The following is a 20,542-nucleotide window of genomic DNA, read 5'->3' on the forward strand; positions in this document are numbered from 1 at the left end:
GTGGTCTCAAAGTGTATTCCAGAACCAGCACATCAGCAGCACCTGGAAACTTAGAAATTCAGTTCTCAGACCTGCTGAAATTCCATTCGGAAGCCCTGTGGTTTCACCTTAAGTTCTCTGGTAATTCTGATGTGCAAGCCAGGGTGACACGACTGCCCTGAAGCATAACTTTAGCCTGATTTCATCTGCCTTGGGTGTGAACTCTTAACTTTTAGGAACAAGGATCTTTATCTTAAAGAAATACAGTCATGTGGACAAAACCTACACTCTCAAAAGAATTTGAGTTTAAGTAAAAAATGGGGGGAAGGGTAACAAGCAAACCATCCAAACGAGCCGTCAGTGAATGACAGCCCCCACTGCCTACTCCAGTGACCCTCCATCACTTCTGCCCCAGTGGCCAGCCTTGGACATCCTCAACCCTACAGCTAGGACAGCAGAAAGACCACCGCCCCACCCCCACCCCGGGGTCGGTCCCTCAGCCCCACGGTGGCCTAGTTGTGCAGATGCTGTGGCTCCACTGTTTGCATGCTGTTTACAGTCGCCCCAAAGTAGTGTCCCCAGCTCTGTGCGCTCAGGGTTTGATGTCCCGGGACGCGTGGCAGGAAGCCTATCATCCGCAGACTGTTGCTCCAGACCCGCCAGGCGCAGACGTGGGTCCCCGAGGGCACGGCGGACACCAGCTGTGGTTATTTGTCCCCGCCCCTCCCCCTTCGGCCCCGCCGAGCCCGGAGCCCACTAGCGGACACAGCCCGGGGCAGGGCCGGAGCGCGGGGAAGGGCCGGGCGTGGTGGCCGCGGGCCTGAGGGCGGGGCTGGCCCGCCTCGACACGGTCCTCCCCGGCGGCCTGCGCCGCGCAGCCAATGGGGGCCCGGGCGCTGCGCCGGGATTGGAGCGCGGGGTGGGCGGTGGAGCCGGCCGGGCCGGCCGGGGGCGGGCGGCGGGCGAGCAGCCGGCGCGGATATAAGAGAGGAAAGTTCTGCGCGGCAGGGAGAGCCGGGAGGCGCACGCTCGTACGCCGGTTGCTGCAGCGGGGCGGGGCCGCAGGAGAGCTGGTGGCGGCGGAGCGAGCCCCAGGGAAGGCCACCTCGCGCCCCTCGTGTCTCGCGGGGACTTCGGAAGGATCCTGGTGCCAGAGGACTTGTGCACGCAGCCATGGGCGGCGCTGGGGAGCCCGGCGGGGGGCCGGAGCCGGGGCCGCGCGAGGAGCCCGCGCAGCGTGGGGCGCCGCTGCCCACCTTTCGCTGGGAGCAGATCCGCCCGCACAACCTGCCGGGCGACAAGTGGCTGGTCATCGAGCGCCGAGTGTACGACATCAGCCGCTGGGCACAGCGGCACCCGGGGGGCAGCCGCCTCATTGGCCACCACGGCGCTGAGGACGCCACGGTAAGGAATTCCGCCGCCAACGGGGTGGAGCCTGGCGCTCGCTGGGGCCTAATCGTGGGTGTTGTGTCCCGCTTCGCCAGCGGGGCCTTAGCGCCCTTCCCTAGGTGACCTTTGACCTCCTGGCCGGGGACCCTGAGTTGAGATGGACTGGCAAGGGCCTGAGGCAGGGTAAGGGGGACACATCCCTGCGCGGAGGACCGCACATCCGGCCATGGACCAGAGCCGGGCTGTGCTGGAGGAAGGGGCGCTCAGAGGTGGGTGTGTCATGGCCGAAAGAATCTTCCTTAGAACAGGGCATTCTCAGTTCTGGCTTTCTCCAGATTAGGTCCCTCATGCGGCGTGCGGGGGTAAGGCTGAGACCCTAGGGGCTGGGCAAGGATGTGCCATCAGAGGTTGGGGACTGGGCAACAAAAGTTGGACTGGGCCCAGAGGTATGTGGCTTGCCCAAGAGCTGCCTGTCAGTGCCAGTGAGGGTCAGTGACTCACCTCTCCCAGACTGGCAGCCGCATGGGGGAGAACCTTGCCAACCAAGTTGGGTGGGCCTCCTTGGGAAGCACAGTCACCCCAGGAACAGGCTGGCCCCTGGGGGCCTCGACTTCCCCTTCCCAGGCCGTGTCTAGACTTGTTTTGGCCATGAAAGGGTGTGGCCTGGCCCAGGGAGACCTTCTGGCTGGAGCCCAGTGGTAGAGGGACTTCCCATCAACTCCTTTCCCACAGTCCCCCATGGTGGGGACAGGAGTTGGGGCTGTGATACTCTGATTTTGACCATCTGAAATACTAGGTAGGCCGGGCTGGGTACCAGGAAAGTCTTCAAGATTCCAGGGAATGAATTCCTAACTCGGCAGAACTTGAGTCAGCTGAAGAGATTGTGTCTTATCCCGAGAGGATCAGTGTCCCTGTCGCTGGGCCACCAGCGCTCTGCCACTGCCTTCACCCCTGCGTTGGGCGTTCTTCACAGAGCTCTTCCAGAGCGGCGCTTTCCAGCCTTTTCCGGCGACGGCACACGTAAACTAATTACTGAAAGTCTGCAGCACACCCAAAAATATATTTTTTGCTGATCTGACCAAAAGAATAGGTATAATTTTGATTCATTCACACCGGGCAGCTATTGTTGTGTTGGCTGTTGTCATTTTTGTTTTATTTGACAATCTCAGGGAAAAGAGCCAGTGCCCCCGGCTGAATAGGCAGGTATTGCATGTTTTAAAATTTTTGCAGGACAGAGCGCTTCTTTCAACACTGGTTGAAAATCACTGTTTTAGAGGAGAGAGGTCTTTCTTCCCCCACTTCTTCCCCAGGAAGCTGAGGGGTTAGGGTCAGAAGCTTCCTAAAACTCTAGAGATGGACAGAAAACCTTGTCCTTAGGTGCCAAGGGGCCGGGTGGTGGCCGTGGAGTGGAAGCTAACCATAGGCGCACGGTGTGTGACTGTGTACGTGCCTGCATGTGTGTGAATGCTGCGTGTGTCTGTGTGTGGTTGTACACGTGTGCACGCCTGTCCGGGTAGGGGGGTACAAGGCGCCACAGCCCCTCCTCTGCCTGGGGGAGCCCTGACCACCCCTCTAGGACCCTACTTGCAGCTGCTGATCTGCAGGACAGGATGCAGGCAGGCGAGAAGGCGATGACGGAGAGCATTCGTCAACTGCGTTTTTCTCCTTGCCCGGACCTGTGCTGGGGACCCTCCCACGTGGGAACCCCGTCACACAGGTGGCTCTTGACCCGAGACCTCCATCTGACAGTTTTCTTACTGAGTCATCATCACAGTGAAGTCTGTATCTTGTTTTCAAAAAGCATTCTGTCCCTCCCCTGGGGCTGGGTCAGGGCTCAGCCACGGGAGGCCCTGAGTGACCTTGAACCAGGTATGTCATTCCTCTAGGCCAGGGGTCCCCAAACTACGGCCCGTGGGCCGCATGCGGCCCCCTGAGGCCATTTATCCGGCCCCCACCACACTTCCAGAAGGGGCACCTCTTTCATTGGTGGTCAGTGAGAGGAGCACATTGACCATCTCATTAGCCAAAAGCAGGCCCATAGTTCCCATTGAAATACTGGTCAGTTTGTTGATTTAAATTTACTTGTTCTTTATTTTAAATATTGTATTTGTTCCCATTTTGTTTTTTTACTTTAAAATAAGATATGTGCAGTGTGCATAGGGATTTGTTCATAGTTTTTTTTATAGTCCGGCCCTCCAATGGTCTGAGGGACAGTGAACTGGCCCCCTGTGTAAAAAGTTTGGGGACCCCTGCTCTAAGCCTTGATTTCCTTGTCAGTAAGATGGGGAGAGCTGGGCCAGACAGCAAGCCAGCTGAGGGCAGGACTGTGCCTTCTCGACTCCCTGGCCCCAGTGCTGCCATGTCATTGTTCCTGGTGGGTATATGTTGCTGGCTGGTAAGTGTGGGTGTAACCCTGCACATTGTATAGTGCATTGGGACAGCGATGGCATAGCCACCCCTCTGCTGGGTGACCTTGCCTGGCTCTGCCGATGTCTGTAACAGGAAAGAGTTGCACTAGGGCCATCTCTTAACTTCTTCAAGGCCCCACACTGGGCTGAAGTTGCCAGAAATACCTGGTCTGCTCAGGCCAAAGGGGTAATGAGGTGGCTGGAGTTGGGGGAGCCCAGTCTTTGTCCGTAATGGGCCCCCCCGGGCAGACCAAGGATTGGATGAGCCCAGTGCCCTGTGTGGGCCAGCCCAGACCCCAGGCATCCCGTCCCAGGTCCCAGAGCACAGGTGGGGTGGGGCAGCTGTCTTGCTAGGGCGGAGTTTCTGAAGCTACCTCCACCCGCCCTGGCCATCCATCAGCTGTTCTCCTGTCCAGGCAACAGAAGCCTTCCTGCCAGGAAATTCTCAGAGTTCCTGTGCCATTGAGTCAGCCTGTGGCCATCCTGGGATACAAAGCGGGTACCCTAGGGAGAGTGCTCTGGGCCCCGGGCCAGGTTTGTCTAAGAGTCATAGGCAGCCTGAGGCGAGTGCGGCCAGGCGGGCGGGGTGAGGCCCGGCCCGGCTGCTGCAAAAGAGATTGTGTCCTGTCCCAAGACGTCACAGTACTCCATGGTCAGAAGTCGACCAGGCCAGGCGCCAAGCACCCACTATGGCGCCGAAGTCAGCTTTATAGATTCTCTCTCTCTTTTTTTTTTTTTTTTTTTTACAGAGGCAGAGATAGACAGGGACAGACAGACAGGAATGGAGAGAGATGAGAAGCATCAATCATCAGTTTCTCATTGCGCGTTGCGACTTCTTAGTTGTTCATTGATTGCTTTCTCACATGTGCCTTGACCATGGGCCTTCAGCAGACCAAGTAATCCCCTGCTGGAGCCAGCGACCTTGGGTCCAAGCTGGTGAGCTCTTTGCTCAAACCAGATGAGCCCGTGCTCAAGCTGGCGACCTGGGGGTCTCGAACCTGGGTCCTTCCGCATCCCAGTCCGACGCTCTATCCACTGCGCCACCACCTGGTCAGGCTATAGATTCTCTCTTTTAAGCCTCAAGATCCCCCTGTGAGGCAGGTAGTACTGTGATTATTCCCACTTTACAAAAGAGGAAACTAGGACTAGAAGCAAAGTGACTTGAAATTAAAAGTTAGCCTGGGATTTGAACCCACAGCCTATGCCCTTCAGCACGTGCTACACTGTGACTTAGCTGTTTATTCCGTTCAGTCATGCATTCTTCAACTACTGAATCATTAAACCCACCGGAGATATTCAATGAACATGTCCTAAGTGCCAGACTCTGTTCTCACCTCTGAAGATATAGCTGGGAACGAACCCTCTGCCAGAAGGGCGCTCCTTGGGGGTGGACCAGCCAGAGCAGAGCTCCGAGGAGGCACCCGGCTCCACGTGATCGAGGAGCCACAGGGCCGTCTGCGCCGCGGGAGCCGAGCAGTGGTTAGGTCTAGGGGTGGCAGCGGCTGCTTCTGCTGCTCTTCTGTGTCCTTGGAAGAAGGACTGTGGTTTTATTCTAAGGGGGCCTTGCAGGGTACAACAGGGGAGCTGGGGGAATCTGTCTTGATTTAAAAGGAACCCTAATGGGGAGGGAGAAGGCAGAGCCTCCCAGGAGAAGGGCAGGGGGTAAGGGAAGAGATGAGAGGTCCCAAAGGGCAGGTGTGGCCAGGGCAGGGCAAGAGGTGCCGTGGGCGCAGGGGAGCCATTGGGATGTAGCTCAGTGTGGCCTTCAGACAGCACCCTTATAAGGCGGGTGCTGGTATTCACCTGTTTTGCATATGAGGAGACGGAGGCTGTGTATGGGTGGTGTAAAGGGACATTCTTAGGGCCCTTGAACAGCAGGGCCTTCCGTCTTGGGCTTGGAGGGTGGGGTGGGGCCTTGGTGGAGTTGAGGAGGCAGGGCAGATCCTGAGGCTCTGGAGTGAGGGTGAGGGGCCCAGGGAACTGGCCATGAACTTGGGGGACCTGGCTCCAGAGCCCACACTCTTCCATCCACCACACTGGCTGCCGGGATAGCCCTGCTGCCTAATGGCCTGTGACCTCTCTGGGCTCTGTAGGCATTTACTGTGACGTCCCCGCCCCCGGGCCCCTTCCCAGTGTTGCTGTGGTGGCCTGCTCCCTCCCTGGAGAAGGAGCTGAGACTGCCCAGCAGTGGGCAGGGACACAGTGTACAGAGGTGGGGCTGCTGGCAGCCTTCTCGTGTCTTCCCAAGGGTCCCGAGCTGCCTTGGGCTTTTCGTGTAACAGCAGAGAGGAGCCAGAGCCTAGTGGTGGAGAGGACCAAGAGCCAGAGAGCCTGGCCACTTTGGGGCCACCCTGGGGTTAGTGACACTTGTGAGGCCAAGGGTGCTGGGTGGAGGAGGCCCCAACGTGTGTGCCAGCCTGTCACTGGGGACACCAGCCGTGCCAGGGCGAGAGGGGCAACTCTCCTGAAGCTGTGCTGTGCTGCGTGGGTGGGAGTTGGATGTGCCATGGTCAGAGCTGTGTGCCCTTTGGCTTCTTTGTGCCTCAGTTTCCACATCTGTAAAATGGGGGTACCGATAGTGCCTGTCTGTCAGCCTCATGCTGGTGTGAGTTCCTGCCCTGTCTTCCCACCTGGGAGAGGGATGGAGGATTCCTGGGGTGTCGTTGGAGGCATATCTCCTTATCCCCCATCTCCAAAACCCACTGCCACCTCAGCAAAGGCTTAAGGAGCAGATCCAGACCACCCCCAAAGCCCTGTCCCCCCCTTCTGATCTGGAACATTCCAGAATCTTTGAAGAGTAGCCAGACATGCTGCCCCACCCCCTCTGTGTCTCGGGTGAAGGGATGCTACCAGTCCTCTCATTCCTCAGCCTCAGGTTGGCCAGGACGAGACCCGCAGGGTACACTGTCCTACCACATGTCACCGCTGTGGGCTCACTGTTCTAGGGCGCTCAGGCCGGTAGGGGCTCGGGTCAGAGCTCGCTGTGGAGTGCCCGCTGGACGTGCGGCCCCTTCTGCGTGCTCCACCTGCGCTGGCTGGGTCCTCCCCACTGGCCCTCGAGAGGGACATTTGTAGCTCCTCATTCACTGATGAGAAAATAGAGAACAGAGAGAGAGTGTGATCTTTGTGTCCCCATGGCCCAGCTCATAAGTGGCAGATCAGATTCCATTTCTAGCAGGCTGGTTCCAGCCCCCCCCCCCCCCCCCCGCCACCCCTTAACCAGCTGCTGCATGGAGCTCAGGGCTGGGGGCAGGGCAGGGGCCACTCCACGGTTGCCAGGAACTGAGGCAGGACAGGGGCCACTCCACGGTTGCCAGGAACTGAGGCAGGGCAGGGGCCACTCCACGGTTGCCAGGAACTGAGGCAGGACAGGGGCCACTCCACGGTTGCCAGGAACTGAGGCAGGACAGGGGCCACTCCACAGTTGCCAGGAACTGAGGCAGGGCAGGGGCCACTCCACGGTTGCCAGGAACTGAGGCAGGGCAGGGGCCACATCACGGTTGCCAGGGACCGGGGGAGGCAGGGGCCACATCACGGTTGCCAGGGACCGAGGTAGGCAGGGGCCACATCACGGTTGCCATGGACTAGGGCAGGCAGGAGCCACTCCACGGTTGCAGGAACTGAGGCAGGGCAGGGGCCACTCCACGGTTGCCAGGGACCGGGGCAGGGCAGGGGCCACTCCACGGTTGCAGGAACTGAGGCAGGGCAGGGGCCACTCCACGGTTGCCAGGGACCGGGGCAGGGCAGGGGCCACTCCACGGTTGCAGGAACTGAGGCAGGGCAGGGGCCACTCCACGGTTGCCAGGGACCGGGGCAGGGCAGGGGCCACTCCACGGTTGCCAGGGACCGGGGCAGGGCAGGGGCCACTCCACGGTTGCCAGGGACCGGGGCAGGGCAGGGGCCACTCCACGGTTGCCAGGGACCAGGGCAGGCAGGGGCCACTCCACGGTTGCCAGGGACCGGGGCAGGGCAGGGGCCACTCCACGGTTGCCAGGGACCGGGGCAGGGCAGGGGCCACTCCACGGTTGCCAGGGACCGGGGCAGGGCAGGGGCCACTCCACGGTTGCCAGGGACCAGGGCAGGGCAGGGGCCACATCACTGTTGCCAGGCACCGGGGCAGGCAGGGGCCACTCTACGGTTGCCAGGAACCGAGGCAGGGCAGGGGCCACTCCACGGTTGCCAGGAACTGAGGCAGGGCAGGGGCCACTCTACGGTTGCCAGGAACCGAGGCAGGGCTGAGTGGTGGCTGCATCCTGAGGGCATGGATGTCACAGGAGATGGACCCGGGTGTCAGTGCCATCCCCGCACGGCACACTCTGACCTGGGCAGGTGTTCCCCCCGCACTGTGCCTCTGGTCCCCACCAGTGAAATGACTCACACCCCTGCTCATGGACTGGGGAGGGCTGGCTCGTGTCCGCTCACACCTACTCTCCAGCCCCTCCTCCGAGGACACCGCTGTCATCAGAGCCCAGCGCTGCCACCAGCAGTGCCATTGAGAGCACCATTTTTATCCCAGCAGTCATTCCCAGCTTTGCTCTAGGCCCCAATGAGAGACCTTGACTACCGCCTTTGACTTGTTAGGTGGGGGAGGACCATGGGTTTGCTTTCACTCCCTGGAAGGATTCTTCCAAGTGCATCGGGGGTGGGTGCCCTGAAACTGGGTCACTGTGGCCACGAAACACCAAGCCCACCCTCCTGTCCCTGACAACCAAGTCCCAGACAGCCGGGTTCTTGGCTGCTTGGGATGGTGCCCAGCCTCATGGGGAGGAATCCCCCCTCACCTGGGAGGTCCGCCACCTCCCCTCCGGCCCAGGAGTGGCCACCCTGGGGCTCCGGCCGAGCGGCTACAAGCACAGTTCTACAGTCGGTCAGACTGGGTCTGATCCGGCCTCCAAATGGAGCTGGATGATTGGCTTATCATCCTCTGAGTTTTCTGTCGGGCCCCTGGGTCCTAAAGAGAGGCCAAAGAGAACTGAGTTATGAGGCCCAGCCAGTGTACCAGAAAAGTGCTGTTTGTTGGTGCATCAAGCTTGGTGCTGAGGCCAGGGGCCCACCCGGCTGGTGCTGAAAGCCGGGAAGCCCGAGCCCAGAGGTGCCTGCCCCGCTCTCCCGGACCTGCCCAGCCCCTTTCTGCCGCGGAAGCCCAGACCCGGGGCCCGGAGCACTCACACCTCCCCTCGGGCCCGGAGCACTCACACCTCCCCTCGGGCCCGGAGCACTCACACCTCCCCTCGGGCCCGGAGCACTCACACCTCCCCTCGGGCCCGGAGCACTCACACCTCCCCTCGGGCCCGGAGCACTCACACCTCCCCTCGGGCCCCGAGCACTCACACCTCCCCTCGGGCCCGGAGCACTCACACCTCCCCTCGGGCCCGGAGCACTCACACCTCCCCTCGGGCCCGGAGCACTCACACCTCCCCTCGGGCCCCGAGCACTCACACCTCCCCTCGGGCCCCGAGCACTCACACCTCCCCTTGGGCCCCGAGCACTCACACCTCCCCTTGTCACTGCAAAGGGTAGCCCTGGCTGGAGGTCCCTTGGGTGCACCTGGCTCTGTCCTCGCCCCCAGCTCATCTCCAGGCCTGACCTGGGTGGATCAGGACCAAGGGAACGGAGTCGGGGAAGTGGACCTGCTCCCGCAGCAAGTCAGCTCAAGGGCGTGGCCCTGGGGCGCCTAGCGCAGCCCACTGCTTGGGATGGTGCCCAGCCTCCTGGTGAGGCCCCCAGCGAGCCCTGGGGTTGGGAGCCCCAGGACAGACACGGGGTGGGAGAGAGAAAGGCCTGGGGGACAGGAAACCCTGGGGTCTCGGCCACGGCACGTGAGTCCTGCTCTGTGAGTGCGTGCGTGAGGCCGTATCTGCCTGAGTGTGCTCGTGTTCTGCTCGTCTGCGTGTTTGTGACTGCGTGTTTCCGAGTGTGCGTCTGTGTGTCCGAGTCTCGGTGCCAGGTGAGTGGAGCGTGTGGAGGCCCAGGCGGCAGACACTGACTGCATTTCTGTGACAGGTGTGCGCCTCTGGCTCCTGGTGGGTGTGCCCGCGAGTGTGCCCACAAGCATGGCAAGCCGCCAGGGGGCTGAGGAACGCAGAGGGAATCAGACTCCCGCTCACTTGGCCTTACAAAGGAAGGAGACCCGACATAGGCCACAACATAGAGGAACCTTGAAGACATGCTCAGTGACAATGCAGTCACAAAGGGACAAACATTGTTATTTCTTTGAGGTCCCTAGGGTAGTCACATTCAGAGAGACAGAAAGCAGACCTGTGGGGGCCAGCAGCGGGGTGAGGGGGGTGGGCAGTTTGTTTAATGGGGACAGAGTTTAGTTTGGGAGGATGACAAAGTTCTGGAGGTGGAGGGTGGTGAATACACTTAATGCTACCGAACTGTACACTTAACTGGTGAAAAGGGCCCTGGCCGGATGACTGGGTTGGAGTGGCATCCTGAAGTGCAGGGGTTGCTGGTGAGATCCCTAATCAGGGCACATTTAGGAGCAAATCTATGTTCCTGTCTCTTGCTCTTTCTCTCTCTTAAGTCAATAAATTAAAAAAAATTCTTTTTTAATGGTTGGAACAATCTGACCAGTGGTGGTGCAGTGGGTTGATGTCAACCTGGGATGCTGAGGGCCATTGTTCAAAACCTTGAGGTTGACAGCTTGAGCTTGGGGGTCAGAGGCTTGAGTGTGGGCCTGCCAGCTTGAGCACGGGGCCGCCGGCTTGAGTGCGGGATCACCGATGTAATCCCAAGGTCGCTGGCCTGAAGCCAAGGCTGCTGGTTTGAGCCCAAGGTCTCTGGCTTGAGCAAGGGGTCACTAGCTCAGTTCGAGGTGCCTAGTCAAGGCATGTATGAGAAGCAGTCAATAAACAACTGAAATGAAGCAACTACAAGTGGATGCATCTTATCTCTACCCCCCCCAAAAAAAGGCAAATTTTATGTATGCTTTACTATAATTTTAAGAATAAGGGGAAAAGAAAGGATACTTCATTCAGGAGCCAGAATGGCCCTGGAGCCTTGCCCCCTTGCCCCTAGATTTGCCCCTGCCTTTGCCTAGTTCCAATAAAACAGACTCACAGTGAGGGGAGTCAGCTGACCAGAGCAGTCTCCCCAGCTCCCCGCACAGCTTCCCGCTGGGCCGCGCCCTCCGGAGAGGAGGTCTGCCCTTAACCGCTCACACAGCCCCCTCTTCTGTTGGGAACTCCAGGGAGGAGCCCCGAATCAGCCTTCCTGAGGGCCCAGGTTGTTCCGGAAGCCTCACCCGCCCACCTCCTCCTGCCCCCCCCACTCGTGTCCCGGTCTCAGGCTGCCCTGGCCAGTGAGAGAGCTCCTGCCCCCCCCCACTCGTGTCCCGGTCTCAGGCTGCCCTGGCCAGTGAGAGCGCTCCTGCCCCCCCCCACCTGTGTCCCGGTCTCAGGCTGCCCTGGCCAGTGAGAGAGCTCCTGCCCCCCCACTCGTGTCCCGGTCTCAGGCTGCCCTGGCCAGTGAGAGAGCTCCTGGGCCCCCCCCCCACCTGTGTCCCGGTCTCAGGCTGCCCTGGACAGTGAGAGAGCTCCTGCCCCCCCCCCCCCCGACTCGTGTCCCGGTCTCAGGCTGCCCTGGCCAGTGAGAGAGCTCCTGCCCCCCCCCACACTCGTGTCCCGGTCTCAGGCTGCCCTGGCCAGTGAGAGAGCTCCTGCCCCCCCCCACTCGTGTCCCGGTCTCAGGGTGCCCTGGCCAGTGAAAGAGCTCCTGCCCCCCCCACTCGTGTCCCGGTCTCAGGCTGCCCTGGCCAGTGAGAGAGCTCCTGCCCCCCCCCCCCCACTCGTGTCCCGGTCTCAGGCTGCCCTGGCCAGTGAGAGAGCAGCCGTCCTGCGGGTGTAGCCTCTGCGTGGGGTCTGGGGGGGCTGCCCAAGCTGCTTCCTCTCCCCAAGACTCGGGGCTGTCCGGCAGCAAGTACAGGCCTGGCTGTCACTGCTCTCTCGCTCTCTCTCTGTCTGTCTCTCTTGAGAGAGAGACAAGAAGGAAGAGAGATTAGAAGCATCACCTTGTAGTTGTGTCACTTGAGTACATTGATTGCTTCTCATACGTGCCTTGACCAGGGGGCTCCAGCCGATTCAGTGACCTCTTGCTCAAGCCAATGACCCCTGCTCAAGCCCGTGACCTTGGGCTCAAGCCAGCGACCTTTGGGCTCAAGCCAATGACCATGCAATCATCAAGCTGGCAAGCCTGCGCTCAAGCTGGAGGAGCCCACGACCTCGGGGTTCGAACCTGGGACCTCAGCATCCCAGGTTGAGGCTCTGTCCACTGTTCCACCACCGGTAAGGCCGTCACTTCTTTTTTTAACACTCACCAGAAGTGGGTAGGCTCGTTTGTGAGAGGACAATAGGAGGCCGCTGTTCTCAGCCTTCAGGGTATTTCCTTTAGCAGGCCAGCAGTCACCTGCCCCAGGCCCATGGGGACAGCACCATTCTGATTTTTTTTATTGATTTTTAGGAGAGAGGGGGAGGGGAGCAGGAAGCAGCCTCTGGTATGTGGTTTGACTGGGGAAACCCAGGGTTTTGAACCGGCGACCTCAGCATTCCAGGTCAATGCTTTATGCACTGTGCCACCATCACCAGTCAGGCGACAACACCTTTCTAGGCACTGCTTCTTCCCCTCAACCCCCAGGTGGCTGTGGCCAGCTTGTCAGAGAGCGCCTCTGAAAGCCCAGGTGTAACAATCAGTTGAAGAGCTGTGAACAGGGAGGAGCCAGTTACACCCAGGCTCGATCGGGGAGACCATACGAGCCACAGGTGTGAATGTCAAGGTTACCATCACTTCAGAAATGCCCAGGCCACTTCCTGACTAGGGGTTTTTTATTTCTCTTCTGTCTCTCCTCTAACCTGTTCGCCTTCATTGCTCCCCACCCCCTCCCCATAACTAGAGCATGTTAGATTATTTAATTTACTTTTTAAAAAACTTACATGTTCTGCTCCTGCTTTTAAAATTGTTGGTTTAAGTGTTCAAATATCTTCCTTGCAGACCTCCTAAGAACTCAGTCTGTGTGGCCCTCAACTGATTTTCTTTCTCCCAGTGGCCTAGTGGTCCTCAGTTACATGTCCCCACCCACACTTCAGCTGGTTGTGTTTGTGAGTGCTGCGTATGTGTGACGTTTGTGATCCAGACCTTATTATTATTATTTTTTTTTGACAGAGACAGTCAGAGAGAGGGATAGTTAGGGACAGACAGACAGGAACGGAGAAAGATGAGAAGCATCAATTTTTCGTCGTGGCACTTTAGTTGTTCATTGATTACTTTCTCATATGCGCCTTGACTGGGGGGCTACAGCAGACCGAGTGACCCCTTGCTCAAGCCAGCGACCTTGGGTCCAAGCTGGTGAGCTTTGCTCAAACCACATGAGCCCACACCTAAGCTGGCAACCTCAGGTTTTGAACCTGGATCCTCTGTGTCCTAGTCCAATGCTCCATCCACTGCGCCACCACCTGGTCAGGCCAGACCTTATTTTATCTGCAGTAGAAAACCATGTGATTTCAGGAAGACTTTTCAGAGATCTTTTTTTGGAAAAGTTGAGCCCTGTCATAAAAGGAATCAGGAGTCTTCCAGGGAGACCTTTCTGCAAACCCAGACTTATAGACACCCAGCCAGGTTTGGAGAAGGGCCCCGGTGCTGGGCGACGCAGCCGGGGCCTGGCTGGCAGGGCACTGAGGGCACCGAGGGCCCGGGAGGACCAGGACAGGCTCCCGTGCCAGGCGGGCCCACCTGGTGTTTGTGACCGCTAAACAACCAGCTGACTCTCCCTCCACTCGTCTCTCTTGTCTGCTCTGCCCTTCCATTGACAGTCCCGCCACCTCGCCTGCCGCCTCTGGGTGCTGCTCCAGCTGTCTGTCTGTCTGCCCACCTGACTGTCTGCTCTCCCTCAGGATGCCTTCCATGCCTTCCACCAGGACCTCAGCTTTGTACGCAAGTTCCTGCAGCCGCTGCTGGTCGGAGAGCTGGCCCCCGAGGAGCCCAGCCAGGATGGACCCCAGAATGTGAGCAGGACGCTGGTGGCGGCTCAGCCGTCCCTGGGGGGCTGGCGGGGCGTGGTGGGTAGCGGCCCCGCCTGCAGTGCCCCGAGGGGCCCTGGGGCCCAGGCTGCTTTGCCATCCCCTCCTGGGCCGGCGGTTGTAGGGGTGCCTGCGAGGAGCCGAGGGCCTCGGTTCTGGCTGGGCCAGCACTTGTCCCCAGACACGCCCTCCCTGGCTGGCCCAGCGTCCCCATCTCCACTGCGCTGGAAGGGTTTTGTCCGCTCCGGCTTTTTCTGCTTCTCACATCCCGCCCACCTTTTGCAGGGGAGCCTTTGCCACCAGGCAGCAATCCAGGTCACACCCCAAGCCAGGTGCTCTTGTCCCTCTGACCCCTTTGGCCACACCCCTTGGGCCTGGCGTGGGAGGAGTGGCTGTGGGCAGTTTCTGGGGAGAACTGGGACCTCGCCCCTTGCCTGACTGACCACTCACGATGGCAGGCCCAGCTGGTCGAGGACTTCCGTGCCCTGCGCCAGGCAGCTCAGGACATGAAGCTGTTCGAGGCCAAGCCCACCTTCTTCGCTCTCCTGCTGGGCCACATCCTGGCCATGGAGGTGCTCGCCTGGCTCACTGTCTACCTCCTCGGCCCCGGCTGGGCGCCCAGCACCCTCGCTGCCCTCATCCTAGCCGTCTCCCAGGTGACCCAGCACCGCCTTGCAGCCCCTACACTGTCCAGCAGACATGTGTGAACATTCTGGACAGATGTGCTGAATGAATGGACGAGTGAATGAATGAACGGACGAGTGAACGACCAGCCAGAGGCCCCGCGAGGTGTGTCTGAGGGGCAAGCTGCATTGTTTTTTTGTTTTTTTTTTACAGAGCCAGAGAGAGTCAGAGAGAGGGATAGATAGGGACAGACAGACAGGAACGGAGAGAGATGAGAAGCATCAATCATCAGTTTTTTGTTGCGACCCCTTAGTTGTTCATTGATTGCTTTCTCATGTGTGCCTTGACCGTGGGCCTTCAGCAGACCGAGTAACCCCTTGCTCGAGCCAGCGACCTTGAGTTCAAGCTGGTGAGCTTTGCTCAAACCAGATGAGCCCACGCTCAAACTGGCGACCTCGGGGTCTCGAACCTGGGTTCTCGGCATCCCAGTCCAACGCTCTATCCACTGCGCCACCGCCTGGTCAGGCTCAAGCTGCATTTTGCATGAGCTGAGGAAGCTCCTTAACCTCGGGTGAGCATAGGATGGGGAGCCAGGAGGCTGCACCCCCTCAGCCTCATGACGGGCAGACCCCTGGACGTCCCGAAACTCGCTGCTCTGTACAAAGAGGAAGCTAGCTGGTGCCCAGGGTCCTAAAATGGAGCGTTAGCTGTGGGTGTGCCTGGTGAGCGGGGGCTCCCTGGGACTCCGGGGCTGGGCCCCTGGGCAGCCAGCACCCTCCCCCACGGCCAGAGCCGGGGCCAGGGCTCTGAGCCTGCCTCTCTCCTGCAGGCTCAGAGCTGGTATCTGCAGCACGACCTGGGCCACACCTCTGTTTTCAGGAAGTCCCGGTGGAACCACCTGGCCCAGCAGTTTGTGATGGGCCAGCTGAAGGTGAGGGGGCGGTGGGTGGTGGGCAGCCAGCGGCCGACCTGGGGCGCCATGCAGGGCCCGCCCAGTGTGCGAGCGTGGTGCGGGGGACGCCGGGACCACCCCTGAGAGCCGCCTCTCCCCGCAGGGCTTCTCCGCCCACTGGTGGAACTTCCGCCACTTCCAGCACCACGCCAAGCCCAACATCTTCCACAAAGACCCAGATGTGACTCTGGCGCCCGTCTTCCTCTTAGGGGAGTCATCTGTTGAGGTTCGTGGGGGGCCGTGGACACATATGGGCTGGGCTTGCTGCTGAGGGGCCCCCACTGTGGCCCAGCCCCTAACCGAGCCCCCCATGCTGGTTCAAGGCTGAGCCTTCACCCCCAGAGGTGTCCCCTCCCCACCTTCCAGCCTTCTGGTGATGATGGGCCCAGCTGCTGGCATCCAGAGTTGCCTTTGCCCCGTGGCCCTGGCCAGCGCCCTGCCCCTGCCCCTGCCCGGGAGGGGGTCCTGGCGAGCTGCCCTCCCCAGCTGCCGCCTGTCTCCACAGTACGGCAGGAAGAAACGCAGATACTTACCCTACAACCACCAGCACCTGTACTTCTTCCTGAGTGAGTGTCCCTCTGTGTGCCCAAGGGTGGGGACATAGCTGGGCCGGGGACCACACCTGAGCTTGCGCTGTCTGCCTCGTGCCTGCCAACCCTGGGCAGCTCCCAGCAGCCTCTTGGGGCAGGGGTGCCTGTTAGCCATCCCTCAGCACGGAACCTCCAAGCCTCTCCCAGCCTCTGCTCTGCTGCCCCAGCCTGAGCCCGTGCTGACTGTCCCACTGCCAGGCCCGGTTCCGGCCAGAGGTGGTCACTGCCCAGCCCGAGCTTTCAGAGTGCCTTCCTGCCCTCACGTCGGGGTGGCCCAGGCAGAGTTCCAGAGCCTCTGAGCAGTTGTTGGGGTGGACAGGCGTGTGGGCAAAGCAGGCAGGGTGGGCACAGGCAAGGCCAGCCCCGACCTGCAGCAGCGAGGTGAGGGTCAGCCTGGGGAGGCTCGGATGCTGAGGGAAGAATGTGGACCGGGCTTGTGGGTCGTGCCGGGTCACCCCAGCTGGCTGTGCTTGGAGTTAAGTCCCCTCCCCCACCTCCCCCGCCAGCCGGCTTGGCGCCCCTGCCCTGTGGCTGAGCCCTCTCTGCCCTCCTTGCAGTCGGCCCCCCGCTGCTCACCCTGGTGAACTTTGAGGTGGAGAATCTGGCCTACATGTTGGTGTGCATGCAGTGGAGGGTGAGTGGGCCCTGCTCCAGTCCCCCTGGCACATGGCTGTGACGGCGGTGGGGGGCATTTCAGGGGGCAGCCCCTGTCCACAAATGCAGATGGTGTGCATCTGCGCATGCCTCAGTGTGCCGAACGTGCAGGAGGGGAGCGAGTGTGTGCTCAGGGTGTGGCATTCATGGTCTCATGTTGGGGGGTCCCCGTGGTGGGGATCCACTGGTCTGACTCCACCAGGCACTTGTTCACCCATCTCAGCCCCTGCGTGGCCCTTGCACTTCCGTGCTCAGTTGGCAGGGTGAGGACCTTGTCCCTTTACCTGGCTGAGAAAACCAAGGCCCCAGCGAGGAGCAGTGCCCGGTCCAGGGCTCGGGGCACATCAAGCAGGAGGGGTGGATGAGCTCGGCTCCCCGTCCCAGCTGCTTCGAGACCTCTGCCCTCTGCTGTCTGCAGGACTTGCTCTGGGCTGCCAGCTTCTACTTCCGCTTCTTCTGGTCCTACGTCCCCTTCTACAGCGTTTCTGGGGTGCTGCTCCTCTTCGTGGCTGTCAGGTACGGCGGTTCGGCATGGCAGGGATGGGGCGGTCACGTGCCAGCAGCAGGGGACCCATAGCCCTCCACCCTCGCATCCTCCACTTCCCCATCTGCAGAACGGGAACAGCAGGATTGCCTCCCTGGGTTATGCAAGAATCAAATGATCCGAGAGGGGCGGGCTCCTGGGCTCCTGGGGACAGTGGGCCTGGGGCAAGTGGCCCTGTGGGTGTTCCCTCTCCTGAGCAGGCCTGCTCTGGGCTCAGCCTGGCAGGGCGCCTGCTCCTCTCAGCAGCTCTAAGCACCAGCGGGGGAGGGTTTACTGCAATCCCATTGTACAGATGAGGAAGCTGAGGCTCAGGTCTGGTCTAAGTGGTGAGCTGGACATGGGGCAGTGCCTCCCCCACAGGGTCCTGGAGAGCCACTGGTTCGTGTGGATCACACAGATGAACCACATCCCCAAGGAGATTGGCCATGAGAAGCACCGGGACTGGGCCAGCTCTCAGGTGGGCAGCAGGGGCAGGCGGGGAGGGGTATCTTCTGGGGTGGGAGGTGGGCTCCCCACTGGGAGGGAAGGGGCCCTTGATGGGGCTGCCAGGTTCAGCATGCCACGAGCTTGGGGCTTCGTGCCAGCCTCCCTCATCTGTGCCCTCGCCTACTCCTAACAGCTGGCGGCCACTTGCAACGTGGAGCCCTCACTCTTCATTGACTGGTTCAGCGGGCACCTCAACTTCCAGATTGAGCACCAGTGAGTGCAGGCCCTGGGGCCCAGCAGGGGTGGGAGTGAGGCTTTCCCTGGGGCCTGCAAGGGGTGGTGAGCAGGGCCTGGCTGGTGATGGGGCGGTGGTCCCCCTGGCAGCCCCCCACCTCAGGTGCCAGCACATGCTCTCCTCCCCCAGCCTCTTCCCCACGATGCCCAGGCACAACTACCACAGGGTCGCACCGCTGGTCAAGGCGCTGTGTGCCAAGCACGGCCTCATTTACGAGGTGAAGCCCTTCCTCACTGCCCTGGTGGACATTGTTGGGTAAGGGCTCATGGTGGCTTCCCCGGGGACCCTGTTCACCCTGGCCCGTCAGCCTCTTGTCTGAGCCCACACTGGTCCCTCTTTAAGAGCTGACACTCGAGGTCTTTCCCTTCGGTCTTTCTGTCCTCGGCCTGTGGCCTCCCTTTCCCGGCGCTCACTCACCACCTGCCGTGAGCCTGGGTGCTTGCTATTAAAACACCAGTGAAAACAGGCCGGGGGCTCTGCCTTCTTGGCACTGACGTCCTAGCAGGGGAAACGGAAAACAAGCTTACTTACAATAAATTAAGTAAGTTACAGAAAATGGGTGAAAGGGAGAAGTACTTTGGCAAAAAACAAAACTACAAAACCCAAGGGTGGGAACAGGAGAGGGACTGGGAGTGCAGGCAGTGGCTGCAGCTTTTAATAGCGCGGCAGGTGGCTGGTGTTGAGGTGACAGGTGAACAGAGACAGGGAAGAGGGGGCAGGCTGGCCACGGAGACATCTGGAGGAAGAATATTCTGGGCAAGGGAACATTGGTGCAGAGGCCCTGAGGCAGGTGCAGAGCGTGGGAGGGCCGCTGAGCGGAGGAGGGACGCGGGATTGGATTCCACAGCCGAAGCCCTTCCACCTCTCTGCCTCCACACGCGCTGTGCTGTCTGCGTGCAGGCCCTTCCTTCTGTCGTGTGTGAATCCTGCTTCTCATTTACGACCCTCCCCGGCCCCGGCCCCTGAGCCCCTGCCACGCAGCCGGGCCCCTTCCCGGCCCCGTCCCCTGAGCCCCTGCCACGCAGCCGGGCCCCGTCAGAACACCTGGCACAGGGTTTCCGTAGCCGTTGATATTTCTGGCTCCTCTGCCTGATGTCAGGCTGCCGGTGGGCAGGTGCCAGGCCTCACAAGTCTCTGGGCCGCAGGGCCCAGCGGAAGGAGGGAACAGATCTGGGGAAAAGAGGGCCAGGCCCACCCTGGCTCCTGCCGGGACTCGGCCTTGGCTCTAGCCCTCCCCCTGCCTCCACGCCAGGTCTAGAAGCCGGTCCAGTTCCTGAGAGGGCAGCCTCATCTCCCAGTCCCCTCTCAGCCCCACCTGCTGCCTGCCGCAGGGGAATGGGTATACCTCCACACACTCATCCTCCCGAGGGAAGGGGCTTGGTATCTTGGAACTGAGTTCCCAGCGCCTTCCCCCACCCCTGCCTCCCAGGTCCCTGAAGAAGTCTGGCAAAGTCTGGCTGGAAGCCTACCTCCAACAGTGACGGCAGCGGCGGGGACCCCAGCAACCATCCAGCGGGCACAGGCAGACTCGACCAAACCCCCCCCCCCCGCCACGGGGCTTGGGGGTCCTGCTGCCCTCCTGGTCCTGCCATCCTCCCTCTTGCCTGTCTGCTCAGCAGCCCTAAGGCCACAGCTCTCTGCCCGACAGGACGAGGGCGAGGGGGAGTGGGATAGAGAGCCACACGATGAACACGGGATGTTTTCCTAGAGCAAAAATTTTGGGAAAACTGTTATTTTTATATAAAAACAAACTCAGATATATTATGAAATAAAGTATTGAACTTGCATGACTTTTGGCACTTTAGTCTGCTGAGATCCCCAAGAGTTCAGGCCCTGGGGTCAGCAGGGTGTTGGGGGCAGGGTGGGGGTGGGGGTGGGGGTGCCTTTCGGTTCCCTCTACTCGGGGCAGGGGAGCTGCAGCTGCCTCCGGCTCACATCCGCCTGAGGCCCGGGCCCTTCCTGTTCACCCGCTCACCCGCAGCCTTGGGTGGTCACGTGGGCTCCCCTGACCTGACTCCTGGGCACAGTGGGATCGGGGTGGGTCCAGACCTGAGGGCCATGTCTGCAGGTGGCCCTGGAGCAGGGGATGGGGAAGCCATCTCTTCCTGCAGCCTCTGTGGTGAGGGGCCTCAGAGGGCCATGGGCAGTGGGCCACCTGCCGATCTCAGTATCACACTTGCCAGTGCACCAGTGGGAGCACAGCTGGACCCCACTCAGTCACCCACAGGAAGTGACACCGACTCTTCCCCATGCCTGCCTGGAGCCAGGGGCTTGCCCGTCATTGCTGCAGTGACTAAGTGGGCCCCTGAGAAATAGCCACTTCCACCCCTGAAGTCTGAGAAGTGGCCAGTGTCCTTCCCTAAGCCTCAGGCTCCTGGAAAATGGGTGCAATTGGCCTTGGGCCTGTGGTTTTCAACAATTCTGTGGAGGGCTTTGAGTTGCCCCTTGGGACTTCCTGACGGTGGGAGGAAGAGGGGGCTGGGCTGCTGGACCCCTGAGACCCCAGTACCCCCACACTGTAACAGCTCTAAGCTGAGACAAAGGTTCCATTTGAAGAAGTGTCAGCAATTTCAAGAAAATACTGAAATGCTTGGAGGGCCCTGCCGGAATGGGAGCCGGCAGCTGAGCACTGTCCCCCACTCTGTTGGCCCCCAATGCCCCGGGG

General features: G+C 60.6%; 1 protein-coding gene across 1 annotated transcript; it reads left to right on the plus strand.

Moving 5' to 3' along the window:
• Nucleotides 1-948: 948 nt before the first annotated feature.
• FADS3 (fatty acid desaturase 3) lies at nt 949-19,664 on the plus strand. The gene is made up of 12 exons (XM_066360677.1): nt 949-1,383; nt 13,667-13,777; nt 14,251-14,448; nt 15,246-15,347; nt 15,472-15,594; nt 15,874-15,934; nt 16,516-16,592; nt 17,031-17,128; nt 17,517-17,613; nt 17,776-17,855; nt 18,007-18,132; nt 19,307-19,664. Exons 1-12 carry the CDS (start codon nt 1,153-1,155, stop codon nt 19,356-19,358), a joined length of 1,356 nt encoding a protein of 451 aa, XP_066216774.1. The 5' UTR covers nt 949-1,152; the 3' UTR covers nt 19,359-19,664.
• Nucleotides 19,665-20,542: the final 878 nt, after the last annotated feature.

The sequence above is a fragment of the Saccopteryx leptura genome, chromosome 1 (genome assembly GCF_036850995.1).
Source record: "Saccopteryx leptura isolate mSacLep1 chromosome 1, mSacLep1_pri_phased_curated, whole genome shotgun sequence".
Lineage (NCBI taxonomy): Eukaryota > Metazoa > Chordata > Mammalia > Chiroptera > Emballonuridae > Saccopteryx > Saccopteryx leptura.

Coding starts and splice junctions, on each gene's coding strand:
- FADS3 (XM_066360677.1), top strand. CDS start 1,153: ATGGGCGGCGCTGGGGAGCCCGGCGGGGGGCCGGAGCCGGGGCCGCGC. Junction 13,778..14,250: donor GCCAGGATGGACCCCAGAAT/GTGAGCAGGACG, acceptor TCACGATGGCAG/GCCCAGCTGGTCGAGGACTT. Junction 18,133..19,306: donor GCCCTGGTGGACATTGTTGG/GTAAGGGCTCAT, acceptor CCTGCCTCCCAG/GTCCCTGAAGAAGTCTGGCA.